This window comes from Heloderma suspectum, chromosome 7 (assembly GCF_057233095.1).
Source record: "Heloderma suspectum isolate Gila_16-S chromosome 7, 16-S_ref, whole genome shotgun sequence".
Classification (NCBI taxonomy): domain Eukaryota; kingdom Metazoa; phylum Chordata; class Lepidosauria; order Squamata; family Helodermatidae; genus Heloderma; species Heloderma suspectum.
This window is the reverse complement of record NC_139464.1, coordinates 61,964,145-61,988,202: the sequence shown is the minus strand read 5'-3', so window position 1 is coordinate 61,988,202 and position 24,058 is coordinate 61,964,145. Positions and strand designations below refer to the sequence as shown.

General features: G+C 42.7%; 1 protein-coding gene across 1 annotated transcript in view; it reads right to left on the bottom strand.

Moving 5' to 3' along the window:
- LIN7A (lin-7 cell polarity scaffold A) overlaps positions 1–24,058 on the bottom strand; it is a 45,506-nt gene that overhangs the window by 8,281 nt on the left and 13,167 nt on the right. Inside the window, exon 2 of the mRNA XM_084811791.1 lies at positions 18,591–18,709. Within this exon, the coding sequence (XP_084667917.1) occupies positions 18,591–18,709 (119 nt within the window). The remainder of the gene's footprint in view (positions 1–18,590; positions 18,710–24,058) is intronic.

The following is a 24,058-nucleotide window of genomic DNA, read 5'->3' as shown; positions in this document are numbered from 1 at the left end:
GCAAGAGGCAGCTAGGGCGCTCCTGACAGGAAGGCCCCTCAGTGTCCTTGAATTTCTCCACTGAGCAGTTCCATACTTTGCATGGCAAATACAAAATGTGGATACACTACACATATGTAAATAAATGCATCTTTAAACCCCACATATACATACATCAGACCTGAGTCATGTGAATGAGTCCATAGACACATGTAAATGGGCATATTCATGCTCACTTTACATCAGGGGTGGGCAATGCTGGGAGGTCCAGGGCCAATCCCCCGCCCCTGTGCCTCCTCCCTGCAGGTCACAGTCTGCCAGGCAACCTGAAAATTATTTTAAAAAAGCCCCTAAGAAAAGATGGCATCTGTAGCAGCTATAGAGCCCTAAAGGATTCAAATTTCATTTGCAAACAAGCTACATTTGACCTTTTTGGTGATCTGTAATGCTATAGATGCAATTATTCCCTTATTTTGTGTGTGTGTGTGGGGGGGTGCGTGAGTGGGGTGTGTGTGTGTGTGTGTGTGTGTGTGCAGCCACATGTTGCCCACTCCTGTTTTACATATTTGTTGTAAGAAATATAAGTGTAATACTGTTGTATACAAAGAAAATATGTCTGCAACATAAAGTGTGGAACTGACTTGAATGCTACATAAGAACATGTTTCCACTTTGGACCTTCCTTGTTTTGTCTTGCTTTTTGACAAAAAAGTGAACTTGTTGGCAATGTGAACTGTTGTAATACATCAAGAAGACCAGACAAATAACAATGCACTGTCTTCTTAAAAAGTATTTTCTGGATTTCTTTTTTCATGCAGGGTTGACAGTAAGATAATAAGGCTGCAGGAAACTGGTTCTGATGGGTTTTCCTGTGCTTTTAATCACATTGGGTGAAATGTAAAAGATGCAGTTTTCCCCTTTACTGTGGGTCAGTTCTTTAGCACTGGATCAGAGCATATGATCTGGTGTTGACCTTTTGGAGTGGTGGGGAGGGGTAGTTTTGGTGAGAGTCTGCCTCTGTTCGTCACATCACTCTGTTCTTTATAACTGATCAGGGAATTTTCCAGTGAAGGCAAAATTGCTATTAAGTACAGAATTTGGTATTTTTGCTAACAGACTAGAACTGCAGTGAAGGACAAGTTATTGTCCTCGGGTGGTTTGAAATCTGCTCTGACCTCATGACCATCTGTTCTTTTTCTACTACATGCTGATGTCCCCAACCCTAGTTTCCGCCTCATGCACTTAAAACTCCTGAAACAAACACAATTTTAAGGTTAAATAAATATCTACCAAAAGCCCTCAGCACACTGCTTGGCACCTACCCATATCTACCACCTCCAGAACTCTGAGACAAAAAAGTCTGACTTTAAAAGAGAACCCTTCTGAAATAAATACTACCCATTTATAACTTCCTATCAATAGAAATGTAGTTTTTAAAATTTTAAATGATGTAATTTGAGAGTAGCAGATATTATACACGAACAAATTAGCCACAATATTATTTTAAGCAACAAAAGGATTAATACTGTTTTCCTAACAAGCTCCTTAGATTACATTGAAAAAACCACAACCCATTTGTTGGCATACCAATGGCTAAAACCACTTTGTAGGCATGTCAAATTTACTTCTACATGTTAAATTAAAACAACAGGTATATAGATATTACACTGGGAAAAATTAAATAGAAATCTCTAACACCTTCTGAACCTTATCATATGCACACAAATAAAGAAAATAGTTCTAGTTCCCAAAAGGATGAGGAAAATATTGTAGTAATGTGGACTTTTTAAATTGTTGTTTTGACAAAAACTCCAAGGACATCAATTTTTCTTTTAGTCTAGTGTGGGCATGGGTGCAAGTTGGCACTTTTCAGTAATGATGTCAGAGAGAATACCTGCACATCACACACATCAATTTTTTTTTATTGGATGCTATCTGGAGGAGACCCCTTCATGGATCACTGCCTTGTTGTGGCGAAGGGGCTTGCATAACTCAGTGAAGCCATAAGCTATGTCGTGCAGGGCCACCCAAGATGGACAGGTCATGGTGGAGAGTTCTGACAAAAAGTGGTCCACTGGAGAAGGAAATGGCAACCCACTCCAGTATTCTTGCCAAGAAAACCCCATGGAACGTATCATAAGGCTAAAAGAGATGACGCCGGAAGATGAGCCCTTCAGGTCGGAAGGTGTCCAATATACTACTGGGGAAGAGCAGAGGGTATTTCCAAGTAGCGCCAGAAAGAGTGAAGCGGCTGGGCCAAAGCTAAAAGGACACTCAGCTGTGGATGTGTCTGGTGGTGAAAAGAAAATCCGATGCTGTAAAGAACAATATTGTTTAGGAACCTGGAATGTAAGGTCAATGAAGCAAGGTAAGCTGGAGGTGGTCAAACATGAGATGGCAAGATTGAACGTTGACATCTTGGGAATCAGCGAACTAAAATGGACAGGCATGGGCGAATTTCATTCAGGTGACCATTATATCTACTACTGTGGGCAAGAATCCCTTAGAAGAAATGGAGTAGCACTCATAGTCAATAAAAGGGTGGGAAAAGCAGTTGTTGTTGTTGTTGATATTGTTGTTCAGTCGTTCAGTCGTGTCCGACTCTTCGTGACTCCATGGACCATAGCACGCCAGGCCTTCCTGTCCTCTGCTCTCTCCCGGAGTGTGCTCAAGTTCATATTCATTGCATTGGTGATGCTATCTAGCCATCTCATCCTCTGCCGTTCCCTTCTCCTTTCACCTTCAATCTTTCCCAGCATCAGGGTCTTTTCCAGTGACTTTTCTCTTCGCATTAGATGGCCAAAATATTTGAGCTTCAGCTTCAGTATCTGTCCTTCCAATGAGCAGTCAGGGTTGATTTCCTTTAGGATGGACTGATTTGACCTCCTTGCAGCCCAGGGGACTCATAAGAGTCTTCTTCAGCACCACAGTTCGAAAGCATCAATTCTTCAGCGCTCAGCCTTCCTTATAGTCCAGCTCTCACAGCCATACATTACTACTGGGAAAACCATAGCTTTGATTATACGAACCTTTGTCGGCAAGGTGATGTCTCTGCTTCTTACTATGCTGTCTAGGTGTGCCATAGCTTTCCTCCCAAGGAGCAAGCGTCTTTTAATTTCATGGCTACAGTCACCGTCTGCGGTGATCTTGGAGCCCAAGAAAGTAAAATCTGTCACTGCTTCCATTTCTTCCCCTTCTATATGTCAGGAAGTGGGCCCAGATGCCATGATCTTCTTTTTTTTAATGTTGAGTTTCAAACCAGCTTTTGCACTCTCCACTTTCACCCTCAACAAGAGCCTCTTTAGATCCTCTTCGCTTTCTGCCATTAGGGTGGTATCGTCTGCGTATCTGAGGTTGTTGATAATTCTCCCAGCAATCTTAATTCCGACCTGTGATTCATCCAAACTGGCGTTTCTCATGATGTGCTCTGCATATATATTAAATAAGCAGGGCGGCAATATACAGCCTTGTCGTACTCCTTTCCCAGTTTTGAACCAATCGGTTGTTCCATGTCTGGTTCTTACTGTTGCTTCTTGACCCTTGTACAGGTTTCTCAGGAGACAGGTAAGGTGGTTTGGTACTCCCATCTCTTGAAGAATTTGCCACAGTTTGTTGTGATCCACACAATCAAAGGCTTTAGTGTAGTCAATGAAGCAGAAATAGACGTTTTTCTGGAATTCTCTTGCTTTCTCCATGATCCAGCGAATGTTGGCGATTTGATCTCTAGTTCCTCTGCCTCTTCGAAACCCAGCTTGTACTTCTGGTAGTTCTCGGTTCACATGCTGCTGAAGCCTAGCTTGTAGGATTTTGAGCATCACCTTGCTGGCATGTGAAATGAGCGCAATTGTGCAGTAGTTTGAACACCTTTGGCATTGCCCTTCTTTGGAATTGGAATGTAAACTGACCTTTTCCAGTCTTGTGGCCACTGTTGAGTGTTCCAAATTTGTTGGCATATTGAATGCAGCACTTTATCAGCATCATCTTTTAGGATTTTAAATAGCTCAGCTGGAATACTGTCATCTCCGCTAGCTTTGTTGTTACTAATGCTTCCTAAGGCCCACGTGACTTCACACTCTAGGATGTCCGGCTCAAGTTCAGTGACTGCACTATCATGGCTATCAGGGACATTAAGATCTTTCCTGTATAATTCTTCTGTGTATTCTTTCCACCTCTTCTTAATCTCATCTGCTTCTGTTAGGTCCCTGCCTTCTTTGTCTTTTATCATGCCCGTCCTTGCACAAAACATTCCCTTGAGATCTCCGATTTTCTTGAAAAGATCTCTAGTCTTTCCCATTCTATTGTTTTCCTCGATTTCTTTGCATTGTTCATTTAAGAAGGCCTTCTTGTCTCTCCTTGCTGTTCTCTGGAACTCTGCATTCAGTTGGATATATCTTCCCCTTTCTCCCTTGCTTTTCACTTCCCTTCTTTCCTCAGCTACTTGTAAAGCCTCATCAGACAGCCACTTGGCTTTCTTGCATTTCTTTTTCTTTGGGATGGATTGAGTTGCTGCCTCCTGAACAATGTTACAGACCTCCGTCCATAGTTCCTCAGGCACTCTGTCTATCAGGTCTATTCCCTTAAATCTATTTGTCACCTCCACTTTATATTCATAAGGGATATGATTTAGGTCATACCTGAATGGTTTAGTGGTTTTCCCTACGTTCTTCAATTTAAGCCAAATTTTTGCAATAAGAAGCTCATGATCTGAGCCACAGTCAGCTCCAGGTCTTGTTTTTACTGACTGTATAGAGCTTCTCCATCTTTGGCTGCAAAGGACATAATCAATCTGATTTCCATATTGACCATCTGGTGATGTCCATGTGTAGAGTTGCCTCTTGTGCTGTTGGAAAAGAGTGTTTGCTATGATCAGCATGTTCTCTTGGCAAAACTCGATTAGCCTTTGTCCTGCTTCATATTGTACACCAAGGCCATGCTTGCCTGTTATCCCCGTGATTTCTTGACTTCCTACTTTAGCATTCCAATCCCCTATGAAGAAGAGGACATCTTTTTTTGGTGTTAGTTCTAGAAGGTGTTGTAGGTCTTCATAGAACCGATCAACCTCAGCTTCTTCGGCCTCAGTGGTTGGGGCATAGACTTGAATTACTGTGATGTTGAATGGTTTGCCTTGGATTCTTACAGAGATCATTCTATTGTTTTTGAGATTGTACCCCAGAAATCCAATTTCAGGAGAAGACATCTGGGTCCTTTATGCCAATACCGGGAGACCTAAGAATGGTTTAATGCTCTGTCCTGCATGTACAGCAGAACTTAGATCAGTCTCTTTGTATTTCTGTGAGTTTATATAATTTTATTCAGTTGAACCGCACTCAAAAAATGAGTCAGTGTGTGGAATCTTAGTGCAGCGGAGATATCTACGGGTATATTTATTACACTTGAATTTGTAGTCCTGTAGTTCTAATCAAATACTAAATCATCTCAAGACAAACTTAATCATTTCAGGACTAATTTGATGCACCATGACTTATTGGTGTGATAAATAATCAAGTTATAATTGCTTTCACTTGAATGTTTGCTCCAAGTGAAAAATGTTGATGTTTAAATAATGTAAGAGGCCATCCATTAATTTTCAAAACACTGAAAACATTTGGGAGTACGCTGGATACCATGATGTGCTGCTTACTGACAAAAAACATAAATTTGGTGCCAGGCTTGCAGAATTAAAGTAAAGGGACATATCATCCTTCTGTATGTGCTCTGAGAGCCAGCATTGTTTTTACTCCTGGAACAGTACTCCTATATTCAGGAGACACCCATCTGTGGCTTGGAGCTCTGCAAAAGTATTTTTGGGGAAGACGTCACCTTTAGTAGCTTGTTCCATTCCTGTAGAACAGGGGTGGAAGACCTGTGACACTCCAACTCCCATCATCCCCAGCCAGCATGGCCAATGGTCAGGGATGCTGGGTGTTGTGATCCAACAATATTTGGAGTGTCACAGCTTCCCTACCCTACCCGCACAGAATAATAGCAATTTTGTACCAGCAACAACCCCAGAAAGGTAGTTTGGGGGTATTGGTTTTTAGACCTTCAGCTTCTCATGTAAGAGACTAGACATCTGGGAAAGCAGCTTGGGATTAGAACAGAGAGCTACATGTGACTAGCTAGTAGCTACTTTGTTTTGGAAAAGCAATAAGCCTTTCCAGTACTGGAGTTTACACTTTCAACATCTAAAAAAAGGATACAAGTTAGATTGGTTTAATTTTACACAAATATTTTATACAAACGTTTGAAATAAGAAGCCAATATTTGCTCAATATTAACTGTTGTGTGTTTCTTTCTAACACAGCATAGCAAAATAACATAACATAACATAATCTATTTCTCTGCTTCAAAAATGCTGGTTAATCTTCTACTCTGAAAACTCAGTCGGGGGGAGCAATCCTATGGCCGCTAGTCAGCCGTTAAGACGGCCATAGGATATGTGGTTTTCTGGAAACCGACCTTCCCCATCTTCCATGCTGCATCGGAGCCAGTGCAGAACAGCCCCATGCACCACACTTCTAAGAGGAGCATGGAGCGGCCAAAACGGGGAGTTCCGGAGCAGGGAAGGCAGAAATGCTGGTATGACACATCCTATGCGTCGTCTGGCAACCTCCTCCTCCACTCTGCCTTCCTGTGGCTAAACAGCCAAAACTGCAAATGCAGGCCAGGAGAAGCATGGAGGGAACAATCCCCTCCGTGCTTCTCCTGCCCTACATTGGATAGGCGGTCGCCTCTGAGTTCGGAGGCAGCTGCCTATCCCCATAAGATTGCGCCCTTAGAATCTTTTCTTTATTTTACTTCAAAAGCAAAGAGGAAGTTCCACGATTACAAACGATTAATGCAATTCGGTAATAATTCATGTGTCCTTATTAAGTACATAGGTCTGTATCCAATTATCTCTGTCCACCAGTGGAACAGACACTGCTGGCAGAATGGATTACCTCTTTCCCGCTACAACCCCACACATGGCTCCCAAATCTATCCTGGAGGGTTGGGGACCTTTTGGACCAGATTTGGGCTGGTGGTATGGGAGGTGCAGTAAGGAGGAGGAGAAGGGAAAATCTGATTGCATAAGCAGAAGTCCACTCATGTGACATTGGAAGGAACTCATTGTTCTTCAATGTTTTTGAGCGTTGAGTCAAATTAATGGGCTTAAATAATTGACAGAGCAGACTGTTTACTACTGTTATTAGACACTTGCAAAAATATCACAATAGTTTAGAACTGGGGGAAGTCAAGTCTATTACAAATTCGTAAGTATATTATTGGCATCATGTTGTCATTTGCTGACAATGGCAACACTGAAACTATCAGTTTTTGGAGCCTGGCAATTTGTAAGTTGTAAGTACGTATTGCTCTGTTGGTTTACGAGCAGTTTAAATGTGTAAGAACAGCTCTGCTAGGTCAGACCAACAATTCACCTAATCCAGCATCCTGTTTCAATAGTGAGCAGCTGGATGTCTCTGAAAAGTTCATGCACAGGATATCAAGACTACAGAACTCACCTGTTGTTGGTACCTTTGGCCTGGTTCGCATGATTGTGGTTGGGGAAATAAGCCATGGTGGCTTATTTCCCCCGCCGTACATGCCCGTCGCATGCTGGAAGGACTAGCAAAATTACCCTCGGTAGCACAGGTTGTCACGTCTGTACAACCTGGCCAGGGTAGGTTGCTGCTGTGCGTAATAAGCCACCTAGAACCCACAGGCTGTTGTAGGGTCTGGGTGGCTTATTAACCACCTTGCAATTGTGTGAACCAGGTCAACGTCTTGTATTCTCAGTATACTGCCTCTAAAAACAGAGATTCCATTTTGCTATCATGGCTAGTAGCTGTTGGCAGAGACGGGGTTCACACAACCATGGAGGGAAAATAAGCCACGGTGGCATATTTTCCCTCCCACACATGCTGGTTGCAAACCACCTAATTAGCAAAATTACTCTCGCCAGGCCAGTACCTGCATCCCACATCTTCCAGTAGTGAGTTATTTTCACTCTGTATAAAAGGCTCTGGCAGCTGGCAAGAACCAGCTGGTTTGACCTGGTTTGCTCAATCACTGCAGCTTAAACAAACCATAGTGGCTTGTTTAAGCTGCAGAATGTGCTGGGTGCTATTTGCCTAAATACCTGCCTGGGCATGGCTGGTCGTGACAAGATGTCCGAATCTGGGTAGCATGGCCTGTTGGAAGGGGAAATAACCCTCAAATAATCCATGGGCTGTTGTTAAGTGATCGTGCAAACCTTTATTGTCCATATAATGAAAAACACCCAGGTTCCTTCTGTGTTGCATCCATACGACTTTACAACATGTGCTATATGTTGACTACAGAAAACAGAACAACCTGACTCCTAGACATGACAGACAAGGGTGAACTAAAGTAAGGATATACATAATTATTAGGGTTGTCAACCACATCAAAATTAAAGTGATTAATCATAGGACTTTGGTTCTACTCCAGCTGTCTAATCTGTTTGAGGCAAAGACTTTTCCCAGATCTGCTATCTAAGCACGTTTTAGCTGAAGATGCCAGAAAGTGAACTGGGGACCTTCTGCATGCAAAGCATATGTGGAAGGTGAAGGATATTAGAATTATGACAAGATTTTATTTCTTGTCTACTAGACTTTGACATGGACCAGGAGATATGACTATCTTAACACAATAAATGCTGAGTGCATATACAAATATATTATTTCCACATATAACCCATTAGACTGAAATAAAGCACTTTTTATTATAATGATTAATTACACACACACACAAACACACATACTTAGTACAGAAATAGAAAGAAAAGCATTAGACTTACAAGAAATCTGTCAGCAGAGGCCCAGCCCCGTCTCTCACCAAAAAGAAGTAGTTCTTTTAGAGAAGGCAGGAACCTCACCCATCAAGTAAAACATTCTTTTATACCCCTAATTCCGATGCCAACCCTTTATCTAATACCATACTTGGTATCCATAATACAGTAAGCTTACTGATTGGTTATTATAAGGTGGTCTAGATCCATTTGGAATCTAGACCACCTTATAATAACCCCCTTACTCAAAATCTCCCTTCTGAAAACATCATTACTGATGTTTCGACTAATTCTAGAGAAATTTGAAAAGTCTCTGACTTCTTCTTAAGCATCCTCTGTATCTTGTGGCTGGCAATGTATCTATAAAAGGTACATTATCCACAAACTGTTCTCTTAAATTTCTCTCTTTTCCAAAGTGCAAATGACTCTACTACCCCATACAAATACTTCCTGAAATTTACTTTGACACAAACTAGACCTACTGAACCAGTATTTTATAAGGCCTAGTAATATTTGGTTCTCTCAGCTATCCTATCCTATCCTATCCTATCCTATCCTATCCTATCCTATCCTATCCTATCCATGCTGCTCTTATATGTAAGCAAAAAACTTATGGCAGGTTCATGTAGCTGTTTACCTTAAAATAAGCTCAGTTACAATGCCTTATAAGCTTCCAGCAAAGGTCCCTGGCATCTCCTGTTTAAAAAGGATCAGGTCGTAGGTGATGGGGAAAACTCCCATCTGAGACGCTGGAGAACTGCTGTCAGACACAGCAGGTAACACTGGGCTAGATGGACCAACGGTCCGACTCGGCATAAAGCAGCTTTAGATGTTGACTGAAACAAATATAAATTTGGTCATTTTATGTTGTAGAGCTTTGGAATGATACTCTTAATCTGAAAGAAGTCGTGTGTTTCTATCAGGACAGTGTTAGCAGGCTCCCCTTGGAGTCAAACATCTGCATCGTTACACCAGCTGTCAGAACAACTGGATGCCTTGCAGTAAAGCTATGTGTCATTTTGCCTCATGCAGTGGAGATGATGACTCATTAACAACCCCAGGCCTGCAGTGAACTCATTCAGTTTGCCATAGTACTTTAATTCCTGACATTTTTAATTGCAGAATATGTGACAGGAATATATGAAAAATGTAAAAGCCACCTGATGAAATATTTTTTTTCCAGAAAGCTAAAAAGAAGGAACTAGATGGATTTTACCACAGTGGTGGGAAGATAAATATTAAATACATCTTTATAGTTAATTCCAAATCCTACATTTGCTCTTTGACTTCACTATATTGTTAAGTGAGATAGGAGCTGGGTGAAAGATACAAGTGCTATCCAACATTTTACTCAGAAATCCCCTTAAGTACTGACTTCTTATGAGGAAGAAGGTGCCAGAACTGATTAAAGGTTCCCCTTTACCCAGCTACTACCCTGCCTGAGGTAAAGTCTACACATATTTATCAAGCAGAAGCCGTGCAAAATGACATTCATGTGGTGCCTTCTTCATGCTGTTCCTGCTGTGATAATGAGGAGGCCTCTAAGCTTTTCATAGGATAAGAAACTATGTCTAGTACATGTCTTCTCTGCAACTCCCATTCACTTTACTGGGCTTTGTTCAGGAGAAGGTTCCCAGTAGACTGTACTAATGAGCAGAAATGCAAATGTGCAGAATGAGTGCTGATCATCTCCAAGTCAAATGCAACACTAGCAAGTGTTTTCTTCAGTTGTGGATGAAGATGAGCAATACCAAGTGCTCATCCCTTGAATTTTATAGGACTAACTATAGTACTGCACAAATAAGCAGAAATTTATAACACTCTGCAAGGAAAGGAAACAGGTTGGCAAAGTGTATAAACGAACCTTACATAACAAACAAGCTTTACATACCAAGAAGTAACTGCAACAATATCTAAACTGAATTAGCATCTCCAAATGGGGACTGTTTATCAGAAAGGAAGCACCAAGAGTATATTTAAGGGGCTGACAAGAGAAACACATCAATATTTTACCATTAGCTAGTCGGCTTTTTTGTGCTAGAATTTTCATTAGTTTTTTCCTCCTCTCCCAGGGGTCATCTAAGCAATCAAGCACAGCTGAAAGTATATACATTGCTAGCGGCCCAGCAATCCCGCCTCCCCGCCCACACACAATTGATCTTTTTATCGTGAGATCAATAGGAGAGCTCTGATTAAACAACAGGATTTTTTAAAATGTGACCCTGGATTCTTGGGTATTACATTTGTGATATCAGTGGAAGCAGCACATAAAATGTAACAGTAGCAGTCATTTTAGATCTCCTGCAGTGAAGTCATCAGGCTGTAGTAACTGTAAATAGGCTTAACAAAGCTTCTCCTTCAATAAATCTTGGGTTTTATTGTACTCATGTGATTTGCAATTAACAGGAGCAAGCTGATGCACAAAAAGGCAATCATTCCTAAAAGTTCTGATTCATGCTATTCAAGGCTTTGTGGCAGCATGGCTGGGGAAGAATTGCATGTGAAAGAAAATAGTACCTTTTCTCTCAGGTTTACCATTTGGCAAATATTCTGGTTGATGCCCTACTTAAGCTACAGGAAATGTATCATGCTAAATATGATACCATTCTGTGCTGCTTTTAAAACCATTTTATTCTAAGATCTTAAGAATGTAAGAAGAGCCATGCTGGATCAGACCAAGGGGCTATCTACTCCAGCTTTCTGTTCACACAGGGAGCAACCAGCTGCCTCTGGGAAACCTGCAAGTAGGACATTAATGCAACAGCACCTTTGCTAGCTGCTAAGCGGACAGGTACCATTATTATGCACAAAGAGGATAGCATAGATTTTACATCTTCCCAGTTGCCTCTGTTTCCAATCAGAGAAGAAAACAAACCTTATTGCTATGGAAGACAGGCCACAACTGTGGAAATTGCCCAGCTGCTCTCAGGCTATGGCCAGCCCGTGACACTCCCAATTTATGTCTGCCACCATTTCTCAATTCACTCTAACTCTTAAGTGAGAGGAACTTTAGGACCTACAGGGTTTTTTTAACCTAGGAAGGAGCAACTACAAACTAACTCCCTAGCCACTGCCGAGTCTGTGTCAGTTTGTTTTCTCCTTACCTTACCTTTCACCTTAGTCAAAGTGTGTAGCATACATGTGAGGTCTGAAATAGATCCTTGAGGTGTCAGAAGTAGTGCTGAGCTGAAATCCCACCTGCCCTTTCACAACCTCTTCATTTCCTTGCAAAAGAGGTCATTGGTTTTCTGCCTCTTTCATTGGGTTGTTGAAAATTTTAGAGAAATTTCTTAGGGTGCAGGGCTTTAGTGATTACCCTACTGTAAGGAGGTGGCAGATGGGTGTGTGTGCTCTTCCTTTTACCCCCCCGGTTCTGTCCTTGCAGTCTCTCTGGCTGCTTGAGCTTCTTGGAAAGCCTCCTATAGGACTTAGCCCTCCCTTGGGGCTTCCCTGTGTTTCTGCCTGCTGAGTGCCTGCAAGCGAAGCAAGGAGTTGTTCTTCTTCTTATTTTTCTTTGTCTTGTTGTTAAAAGGACTTTTAGTAGCAACAAAGCAAAGCCAAAAATGCCTCTCAGCTTTCAGGCACTCTGTAGGCAGCAGCATTGGAAAGCCCCAAGGGAGGAAGCCCTGGCTAAGTCCTCTAGTGGGCTTTCCAAGAAGCTCAAGTAGCTGGACAGGCTGCAAGGACATAAAGGGGGGAAATGGTAAAAGAACGCCCCCGCCACCTCCTTCCAGTAAGATAAGCACTGAAGCCCTCCACCCTGAGAAATTTCTCCAAAATTCTCATCCTTTCCCACAATTTTTGGGTGCAATCTCTTTTCACCCCTCCTACAATGAATGGTTGAAAATAAATAGATCAAAAGATTTGGCACAGTCCTAGTCAGAAGTATACAGTCAAACCCCAGATTCCAAATTAAGAAGCTTTATTGAGATTAGGGGTGGAAATATAAGGGTTGGGGGCAGGGGACGGGACGGGACACACACAGAGATAGGTAACATAACCAAATGAAACAAAACCGTTTGTTCTCTAAGTATCCAGTGCTAGACAATTTTAAAGAGGAATCCCAACTTACTAGCAAAGTGCACGTATCACTCGTCATGTTCAGTAGATGATACGTTTCCATAGGGAATAATCCTCATTAGAATCGGGGAGGGCTTTGATGTGGAAGACGGAGCTTCTAATCAAGTATGGCCATGTGGGCTTGGGAGACCTCTAGGGGTTGAGTTTTGACACTTGGGGCATGGCATGTCCAACATATACACAGAGAGAAACGGGCCACTGGCGTCTTTCAAAAACCCAGGAAAGTGGAAGTAAAGGTGGCAACTAGGAGATATTTCCAATCTACTCCAGACAAACAGATGTATCAGGGGGGAATTCCAGCCTACGTGGATGGAGGATGCTTGAATCATGACAGGTAGATTGCTATGTAATGGGGAAGCTGAGCTGTTGTGCAAGATAACACTGGACTTTTTAAAAGGTATTATATTCCCAGGCCTTTCTTCATAACAACTGTCACTGAATCTGGCAGTAATAATACCAATCCATATATGCTTATAAGAATATCTTAAGAAGAACCAGGGGAGAAAATGGGGCTTTGAATTCATGATACCTAAACATGCGGAACGATGATGGCTGAGCAACAGGTGAATATAGACTGGATATATAAGCACCAGCTAAACTCCCACATTCCCTCTTGCTCTGCTTTCCCTATTTTTCCTACATCCCCTATGCACAGTGGGATATGGTCCACATGGTCCAACTGCCCTCTGTGTGTACAGGATTTCCACAATGTGTGGTGAACCTGCCCTTCAGCCTGCGTGAAAGAAGGAAATAAGTGCACTATTGCATGAAGGATGAACCGACCATCCGTGTAATATTATCCTTACTATTTATTATAAAATGTTGCTCCCACTGTTCTTGTAAATATTTATAGCAAATTTTGTGACAATTGTATAGACTACAGTCACAGCAAACAGTACATGTGTACAAAATATTATCTAGTGTTAGAAAAGCATAGCAGGAGCTGGTATAGTGTAGCAGCTAAGAGACTGAGCTATGAATCAGGAAGTCTCCAGATGGAATCTTGCTTCTGCTATGACATCACTCGGTGGCCTTAGGCCAGCCATAATCCTAGCCCACAACCTGATCAAGTTCCTCCAGTACTTTCTCTCTGCCTGCCAATACAGGGAGGGCTGGACTAGCGCTGTACCGAAAATTTATCCCACATATTTTTTGACCGTTCTTATTCCACTTGATAGAAAATAAATTGCTTTTGAATACCTACCACAGTGCAGGAAGTTGCATCAAATGGGTCTTGAGGTATTTTGCAAATGTACAGTTCATGTGGAAAATTAAACTAGTAACAGCTTTACTGAAGTCCTACCTCTACACACAAATTCATTATGGGGAAGGGCCGTAGAATAGCCTAGAAATGTGAAGCTACTTAGGGTGGATTCAGAGAGCCAAGCTATTCATGTGATGACTACAATCTGTTCTGGGCATGGGAGCTCCCATACTTTCAGTCAATTAAATCTTCACATGATGCAACCTCAGAGACATACACTTTCACTAGACACATAGTCCTGGGAAACAGCAAAATGTGGTTATCTAATTCTTTATTCTTTCATAATTAAAAAAGGAATAGTAATAGCCCATTAATCTGACAAACTGCAAGAGATAAAACAGTTTGAGGAAAGTGTTACTAGTAAGCATGTAGAAGAAGGGTGTTTCAGTTCTCCACTTGTTAACTATTCAAGGCCTGTTTTATGAGACATATATATAACATGAGAAAATCAGTTTTGCTAACTCAGGGAAGGGAAAGAGAATAAAGTAGGGAGGGAAGGGAGGAGGGGAGAGAAAATGGCCTTCTTCTATGTTGCCCTCGTAGTCACAATGGAAGCCCAGCAACTAGCCATAAGTGCCAAGCAATGGGGTGTGAGAGCTCACAGGGGAGGGGGTTGGGGTCTCAGGGGAAGAGCAGTTACAACTAAAAGTCCATTTATAACTCTCAGAAAAAATAGAGCTCATTTCAGGCATTTTCCAGTGTTGCTCATAATTGCCAGTCCCAGTACGAATTGAGATCAGGGATGTTCACCCATCACTATGAGACAGTATGAGACAGCCTGTTGGAAGAAAGACTGCAAAACCAATAAGATCTCCTTGGGCAGAGCATTTGATGTACTCTTTATGATCATAGCCACAGCCTCATGTGGCGCAGAGTGGTAGGCGGCAGTATTGCAACCGAAACTCTCCCCATGACCTGAGTTCGATCCCAGCGGAAGCCAGGTCTCAGGTAGCCGGCTCAGGTCGACTCAGCCCTCCATCCTTCTGAGGTCGGTAAAATGAGTACCCAGCTTGCTGCAGGAAAGGTAGTCACGACTGGGGAAGGCAATGGCAAACCACCCTCTATAGTCTGCCATGAAAACGCCAGCGCAAGCGGCGTCCCTCTAGGGGTCAGTAATGTCCTGGTGCTTGCACAGGAGGAACCTTTCCTTTCCTTATGATCATGCCTCTAAATACTCTCCACCACTGCTGAAATGACTGTAAGGCTCTGATCAAGGCCTTAGTAAACCTAGATTTTTGAAAGAAGTTGAATTCAACTTGTGGTTTCTCTCCAACCCTAGTTCATACTCTCATCACCTTCTTGTGCTGCAGCAAGAGTGAATGTGCTTCCAAAAGTCATGATTCTCTCATGGTGCAACAGTCAATCAATAGTCATAATAATAAAGAGTTGATAAACCAGGCATATTTTAGTGCTATCACGCAATCACTCCAGTTGTTCAGCATTTTTCTCACTGTGAGATAATTTTTTTTCTTCCTTTAACAGTAGAATTTTTTACAGAAAGACAAGATTACTGAGAGGCAGTACATGTGCTAATTGGCATAAATGTCTTCAGAATTCAGAAATTATTATTTAAACATGTAACTATAAGGTTCTAAGGCTGCAATTCTACAGCCAAGTCAGCTGGCCTTCAACAAGTTGTGGACTGTTGCAGAAGTATTGGCTTGCAGGTGTAGAGGGCCTGTACTGGTGGGGGAACACTTACACCCCTGAAGGAGTTCCTGGTACATCAGTGGAAAAAGCATTGGTAGCATAGATGTACCTCTGGTAATGTTTTATCAGTGGTAGGGAGGAAAGGGGCACATTAGGATTTACTGGGAAGGCCTTGGATCCACAAGATCCAAATCCTCTTCATTCCCTTGACAAGTTCCTGACAAGGGAGGAAACGTACACCAGCCTGGGAGCTGGTGTAGTCATTTCCCCTCCATTTGGTGTCAATGGGAGGGAAACATTTACAAAGAAAAGGACTGGAGGGAAAAGAAAATGGATCCCTCACCAACCTTCTGCAGGGCTTACAAAGAGGTGGTTCTCTACCATGGTTTCTTTCTCCACCATAGGATTGCTTTCCAGGTTGCAATCCTACATCTACTTACCTCAGAATAAGCCTCATTAAACTCAATGGAGCTAACTTCTGAGTAGACATATATAGGATTGCATTAATTAATGTCTTGGTCCTAAGGGTTGGGGGAATTAATTGTTACTAAGCAATAGTCCATAAGAGCTTTTAAAAACTATTAGACACTATCTTGTCAAAATCTGGCTAGATAGCTTTTAGTTCATTGAACCAATAGTGAATCAAAGTCTAAGTAATTTTCTGGTTTCCTGGTTTTTGCACCTGCTACAAAGGGCTAGATGTTGGCTGCAGTCCAAAATACTTTTCACAGTTGAATATAAATGTAACAGAGGACTTTTTTTTAGCAGTGTTGCAGAGATCTCAAAGCTTCTCTTCATGGTATAGATCCAATCTGTACTATATAAAATAAGTCTATGAAACATCCTGTAATCAATTAGAAAGGCGGAGGGAGCAATCCTATGGCCTCTAGTCAGTGGCTAGATGGCCATAGGATATCTTGTTTTCCAGGAACCGACCTTCCCCCCCTTCTGTACTGCCTCGCAGGCAGTGGAGAGAAGCCCTGTGCTCTGCACTCGCAAGAGGAGTGTGGAGCAACCGAAACGGGGCATTCCGGGGGGCGTTCCGGGTCGGGCAGAAATGCCGGTATGACACATCCAATGTGTCATATGGCAGCCTCCTCCCCCGCTCTGCCATCCCAGGCAAAATGCAGGGCAGGAGGATTGCAGAGGGACCTATCCCCTCTGTGCTTCTCCTGCCCTGCACTGGCTAGGCGGTCGCCTCTGAGTTCGGAGGCAGCTACCTATTTGCATAAGATTGCACCCTTAATTGATCAAATTAAAGAGCTTAAAGATGATAGCTACTGCAAAGCATAGAGAGTACCATTGTTTACAAAGAAAGGAACATTCCCTTTAAAATACACTGAAAATGTTGGGCTAAATCCAACTCAAATGAAATAAATGAAATGAAACATTAAGGGAACAATCCTACAGCCGCTAGTCAGCAGCTAGACAGCCTTAAGATATGTCAGTTTCCAGGAACTGACCTCAGAGCCGATGCTCCGAGGTTGGTTCCCGGAGAACCGACCTTCCCCCCGCTCTCGTGCTGCCTCGTAGGTAGCTCGGAACAGCCTCGTGCACCGTGCTTGGAAGAGGAGCACGGAACGGAGAAGATGGGGCATTCCGGGGGGCGTTCTGAGGCGGGGAAGGTGGAAATGCCAGTACGACACATCCTATGTGTTGTTCCAGCAGCTGCTTCCCCTGCTCCGCCTTCTTGTCGCTAGATAGCCGAAATCGGCTGTCTAGCCACAAATGCAAGGTGGGTGAAGCACGGAGGGAACGATCCCCTCCAAGCTTCTCCTGCCCTGCATTGGATAGGTGGTTGCCTCCGCGTTCAGAGGCAGCTGCCTATCCCGATAGGATTGCGCCCTAAGTGTCCAGACTTCCACTCGCATAACAGGAGTTTCCCTTCTCTTCTTTCCGCTGCAGCCACCTGCAAGCTCCCCAAACCTGCTCCAAATGGTCCCCCAACCCTCAAATAGATTTGGGGGTACAAGGGGATCCAGATGGAGGGGCAGAAGGAGACTGCTGGATGCAGTCCATTGAACATTAAACTACTGCACATTATGTCTGCTGTTTCTTCTAGTCATGAAGAGATTCCTTCATTAAAAACAGTGTTTCACTCTGCACTGCTATTGTCTTGGTACAATAGTGTTTTGCTATTGCTTGGATAAGTAACAGAATTCCCACTGAAATCAGCATAGTGGCAGATAATACAAACCAAGCAAGAAAACTAAGACATTTGTTAAATTTCAGGTAAAAACAGATGTCCAAGCAGTGTTTATGGGTAGATCCACAGCCTCTCCTGGCATGCCCACGGAACACTTCTTTTTTGCTTTCTCTGACATCAAAGCCCTGACACTGGAGAAATGCTGGCTGTGGATCTTTCTGTAGCCTCACAGAGCAGGCTTACAAGGCTCCTTGTCCATTCTTGTAGTGGGAGGTCCAACAAATCCTATGGGATGATATTGATAATGCAGCCTTAATGCAGTAACAGCCCTATAATTTACCTCTCTTCACAAAGTTCTCCCTAATAGTACAGCACTGAAACTTGTTGAATGATAATCTGCTGTGTGCCACTAAACCTCAGTTGAAAATCTACTGCTGGATGGATACTGATGGTGAGAGATCAGACCCCATGCAGTTCTTGTGGTATTACAAATTTGCATTTTTCTCACTGCAGCAGCAATTCTGGACACAAGCCAAGGACTCTTATAGAAACTTCATGGAGGAATGCTCACCTATTTGCATGGTAGTGAAGAAATTGCAGTGGCTTCTGCCCTCTATTTGCATTAAAAGTGTAGCCTCCCCGTTCCCCATAAATATTGCCAGAGATTCATTACCATACCTCTCTGATAGCTGTACAAAACTCACTCTGCAGTACTTTTTTAAGTGACTGTAGCTTGTGTCCTGGTACTTCTCCAGATTCTTGTAGTTTCTCCAGTAGTTCAATTGCTCTGGCAATATCTGAATAGATAAAAATAAGTCAAAGGGTCAGGGAAGGACATGTTGTGACTTGTATTACTCCTCTTCCAACAACACAAAGGGGTGTATGCTATAATTTTTAAATTGCACAGTGAGATTTTGCCATCCCACAGTTATTCTAATTTTTCTGTCTCTACTAAGATGATCAAGTGCGATTCTGCATTTTCAGTTACTTTAAATATGCCTAAATATGACTATTGCTTTCAGCTGCAATCTTAGACAGCCATTTGTATGGGTGATGGAGAAGTAACCATATAGCTAAAAGTGTTTAGAAAGTTTTTCCCACAACCAATCATCCAGCTAATCAGGTACACCCACTTCTGCACATCATGTGATCCACCAGGCTGAACACAGCCCACCAACTTGCAAGGTGCTTGACAATGCGCCCCTTGCCCAAACAGCCCAGCCTTGGCAGTCTTAGGCAGCAAAAACAGGGGGTTTATTGAGTCCCCAGCATGGGTGGGACTGCTCTATCTGGCTGGTTGGATGCATTTTATTCAACCTGGTGGGTCACAACTTGTACAGGCCTGTTTTAACAATATTTTTGACAGATAGGATTACATTGTTATTTAAGCTACCATGTTCCCCCCACACATTTCTGTGCCATTCAGAAATGGGAAGGGAGGGAACAGGGGATTTCTTTCCATCCCCTCTGTCACCATAGATGTTTGACCAACAGGTGCTGAACTCTTTGTTTCCTTAAATGACTGCAAGGATGAGCTTCAGCAGTAAAACGATCAGGGAGGCTGTGGTCAAGTGGGCATGGTTTCATCTGAAAGCCTAGGACAAGGCCTACTTCTTACTCTGTCTTTTACAGTTCTTCTATCTTGGGCCACTGCATAACCAACACACCACTTTGTTGTTTCCACCCAAAAAGTAGTATCCAAGAATTTCATGATCCTAAAACCATGAAGCACCTACCGGACGCAGCTGCAGCACAAGCTCTCTCACTGCCTGAGGCAGGACAGAAGACATGCTGCTCCCACTGCACTGCACCCCTTCCCAGAACTACTGCGTCACTGTCCCCCTTCTGCCACATCACACCCCCTTCCCTTTACCTTAGCTGGTGCTGTGTTGGCTCTGTGGAGAGCCGCACGGCCAGAAGAAATGGCTAAGGGGCGCTCACAAGACCTGGACGAGGTTTCACGACAGTCCCACAGCCACTATTTCCAGCTGGGCAGCCCTCCATAGAACGGGTGTGGCGGTGGCAAAAGTAAGAGGAGGCAGTGACAAGGGAATCAGAGGCCATGCGGCTGCTCCAGAGAGCCACACCGGCAGTTCTCATGCTGTGGCAAATGCCATGGTGGAACAGCAGCTGACAGGGCCCTACAGAGCAACTGCTGGAGGTGGCAGGGCAGCAGCACTGAGCTTTCCTGGCCAGGGGGATGGGGAGTGGTGGCGCAATTCGCTGCTCCTCCCACTCCGCCACCTCACCCTGCTTCATGGGAGGGCTGGCCTTGACTGGACTTTCCCCAAACTAAAGCACTATTGTCTAACATTCTGGGATATTAAAAGCTGAAAATTGTGTGTGTGTGTGTGTGTGAAGAAATGAAAGACTTTCCAAACCAAGCCAGCTGATTTAATACTACTTATTGATCCTACCTAATACAAGTGCATTTATAGTTTGCTTGTGGCATTAGGATAACACTAGTGGACACAATGTATCACCCACTAATCAAATGCAGCCTACCACCTATTTTTTGTGTCCTCCCCACAGCTTGACCTTTCTGCAATCCTAAGGAGGTAGCAAATAAGTTTATTGAGCCCCTGGTGGGAGTAGGCACTACCATACATGATGAAATTCCAGCAATAGCTCTGTTTCCCTTGAAACCTTCCTACCCTACCAAAGTTGGTGCAACAAAAACTATAATCAAAATCAGTTTAGATGTGAAATTTCAGGAAAAAAATGGTTTGATTAAGCTTGTCTACCATCTGTCCTGTTTTTGTAGCAATTATTTATTATGTAAACTACTCTATTACCCCACTAATAACTGCCTTGACAATACATGACCTATATGAATAATAAACTTCACGTTCAATCTCATTTAGTGACTTCATAAGCACAAATGCTAGACATAGGGATATTTTTTTAAAAAATTTTACACCATAGTCTACTCTTTTTTTTACTTTATTAACATACAGTCACTTCCAGCACATTCCTGAAATTCGGTTTAACAACTCTGTAAGTTATAAAAGAACGTGTTGGAGGAAAGCTCTCATTTTAAATTTTAATTCACACATTTGATTTGTATCCCTATTAAGATATTCTCTTTCTATGAAATGGAAAACAAGAGGATGCAGCAGTATCATAGTTTCATTCTGATATTTAAAAAAACTAGAAAATAGCCAACAGTAAATGTAAATGTGTGATGCATGCAGAAAGGTCCACGTGGCTCTATACAAATGTGAAAACCAGGTCATCTCATTTGTTTGTAAGACTTAGCATATTTTTATGTTTGTTCTGATGCCTTTAAGCATATAAGAATTAAAAATAATTATCTTTTGATCCCCATACACAGGACAAGGCTGCATGCAAGGATCTCTCATTGAACAAATGCCAATGCTCTGAACTTCGACACCACTGACTGGGGGGTAGAGGTGAAGGGGATTCAGTCCATCACCCAAACTGGTGACTGCTATGCTCAGAGGTGATCCACCTGATGTCCATGTCCACCCAGTGAGGGGGATACAAATGCAATACATACAATAATGGGCTGAAGAATTATTGATTTGCTCATAGTCCATGTTTGGGTGACAAGAGGATACTTGCAGGACCACTTATTATACCCTTGCCTCACTACCTTCTGAGTAACATTTATAATGTGAAATTTTGATTCTGATGGACTGGCCGGCACAATTTTCTCCTGTCCTGCCTCCCTTAATAATAAAATATAACGTCCGCACTATAAGCAGAGCAACTGGTGTTGAGCAATTTTGTAAGCTAACATTTCAGTTATCTTACACATTTTCCCCAAAGACACGTAACTTGACTGCAGGATAATACAATTCAAATAAGATATGGCAATGAAAAGCAGAGACAGACCATTGCTCCATCTGGCCCAGTGCTATCTCACTTGGAATAGTTATCCAAGGTGTCAGGTGGATGGCTTTCCCAACCTTGTCACCAAAGGTCCTTTTAACTGGAAATGCTAGGGATTCTTCTACAAAGCATGTGGTCTGCACTGAGGTAAGGCCACTCACTACAAATGTATTTCTTAAAAATACTGGGTTGGATTCAGACTTAGTCATAATTCTGAGAGACCCATTGAACTTAATGGGGTTTAAGTTAGTCATTTAAGTTAGTAACTTAAATCCCATTGATTTCAATGGGTCTACTCAAAGTATGACTAAGTCTGGAACCAATCTATTTTTTTTGCCATTCCCAAGCAAAAGGTTCATTAATGGCACCATGTGTTGAACTGGTAGAGAACACCTGTGATCTCGTGGATATTGTTGGAGAGTACCTGGACCTATGAGGCTTGGTTGTGTTCAAGACCCTGTCTCCACGACCATGGAAGGGGAAGGGAATGGTGGCTTACCAGGATTTTTCTTGGAATTGACTTTGGTCCAGGCAGGGCTCCATGAATGGGTGCACTGGAGCAATATGAATCACTTCACAGAACATACTTCCAGATGGGGTGGGGGGAAATGAGTGAATGTCATCTGACTGGCAGGGGCTGCTCAACGAATAAGAGAGGCTTCCCCCCCAGGCTCTCCCTCGCTTTCACCTTTGATAATATTCCAGGAGTTTTCCTCCGGTGTCACTACATAAATCTCTCTCTCTCTCTCTCTGTCTCCCCCTCCCCCCCCAGCATTATTTACTCCATTAAAGAGGAATCACTAAAGGAACACAGTGTTCTCCTTCCCCTGAAACTGACAATGCTGGGAACAATCTCCTTCTCCCCTCCCTGCCCCCAGTGTTATTTACTCCCTTAAAGAACAATAATTAAAGGAACACAATGTTCTCTCTGCCCTGATCTGCTGATGCTGTGATCAATCGAAGCTTCAAAGATTTGACATTAAGGATCCTAAATACATTATTTCGATTCGTGGGAATCTAGTATCTTCGGGAGTGCATATTTTGGGGACAAGCCTCATTGACCACAATGGGAGTTACTTCTGAGTAGACACATGTAGGTTTGTGCTGGGAAAGACAGAGGGGAAACAAAAGGATGGTAAACCAGCTCCCTTTCTAACCCGATGCTGTGTAGGGTGAGGCGATCGAAGATGGAAGTAGTTACTTCTGAAAGGCAATAAACCAAACAACAGAGAATCGCAGCTTGGGGAAAGCGCTTTACAGCCTTTAGGGAATTAGTGCTTTAAAATCTGCTATTTCAGTTGAGGGGGATCTCTGTAAATGCTGGTGTGCACATTCAGGGGACAAGCCCCATTGACCACAATGGGAGTTACTTCTGAGTAGACACTAATTAGTTTGTGCTTGGAAACACAGGGATGGGAAACACCCCTTGACCAGGGTCACAGTGAAAGGCACACCCCTGGGCAGGGCCAGCATACCCGAGGTAAATGCGGGGGTTGGTACACACAACAACTATATCACAGAGAACCTGACTTAAGGAAAAGAATCGGACTTGAAGCTGTCTCAGGAAATCAGTTTTTTCCATGATAACCTCCGGGGTGGCTGTTGGATGGCCATGACATCCAAACGCAGTCAGCTTGGAGTAAATAGCTGGGAGACACCCCCCAAGATGCCCAATTCAGCTGGGTTTACAATGTGGCCTGAGTAAATTCAGTATCACTCAGCCTTAGTTTCCATGTTTATCTGCAAATGGAGAAAATAGTGGCCAAGCGCTTTAAATTTTTATATGGATGATTGTAAACCACACTGCACATTAAAAGTATCATATATAGATGATGATTTCTTTTAAAAGTCATTTGAATATAATAATAGACTTGACACAGGATTTTATTTATCTGGAATACACAGAGCCAGTTAACTCATGCACACCTTTTAGCATGGCAGGATGCTGAAATGTATTATACCATCCAGGCCATGCAACAAATCTACATCAGAACACACACAATGAAAAAACCTTGGAACAGCTGCCAAGTACTATTAAAACCAATAGTCCCTCTTCAGGAGTATGGATATCCACATGCACTGAGCAACAGAGATCCCTGGCTATTCTAGAGCATATATTATATAATGAAGATTAAATGCTGATAAGACTTTGGCTCTGCTGAGACTAGAGATTATATTTAAGCATAACATTTATTATGGAGCTGCTACTGAATTCTTGTGGCTGGAGTGTTCTAAATTAGAAATGTTTCTACTTGCAACCACAAAAAACATGGAAGTATGTTAATCACTAC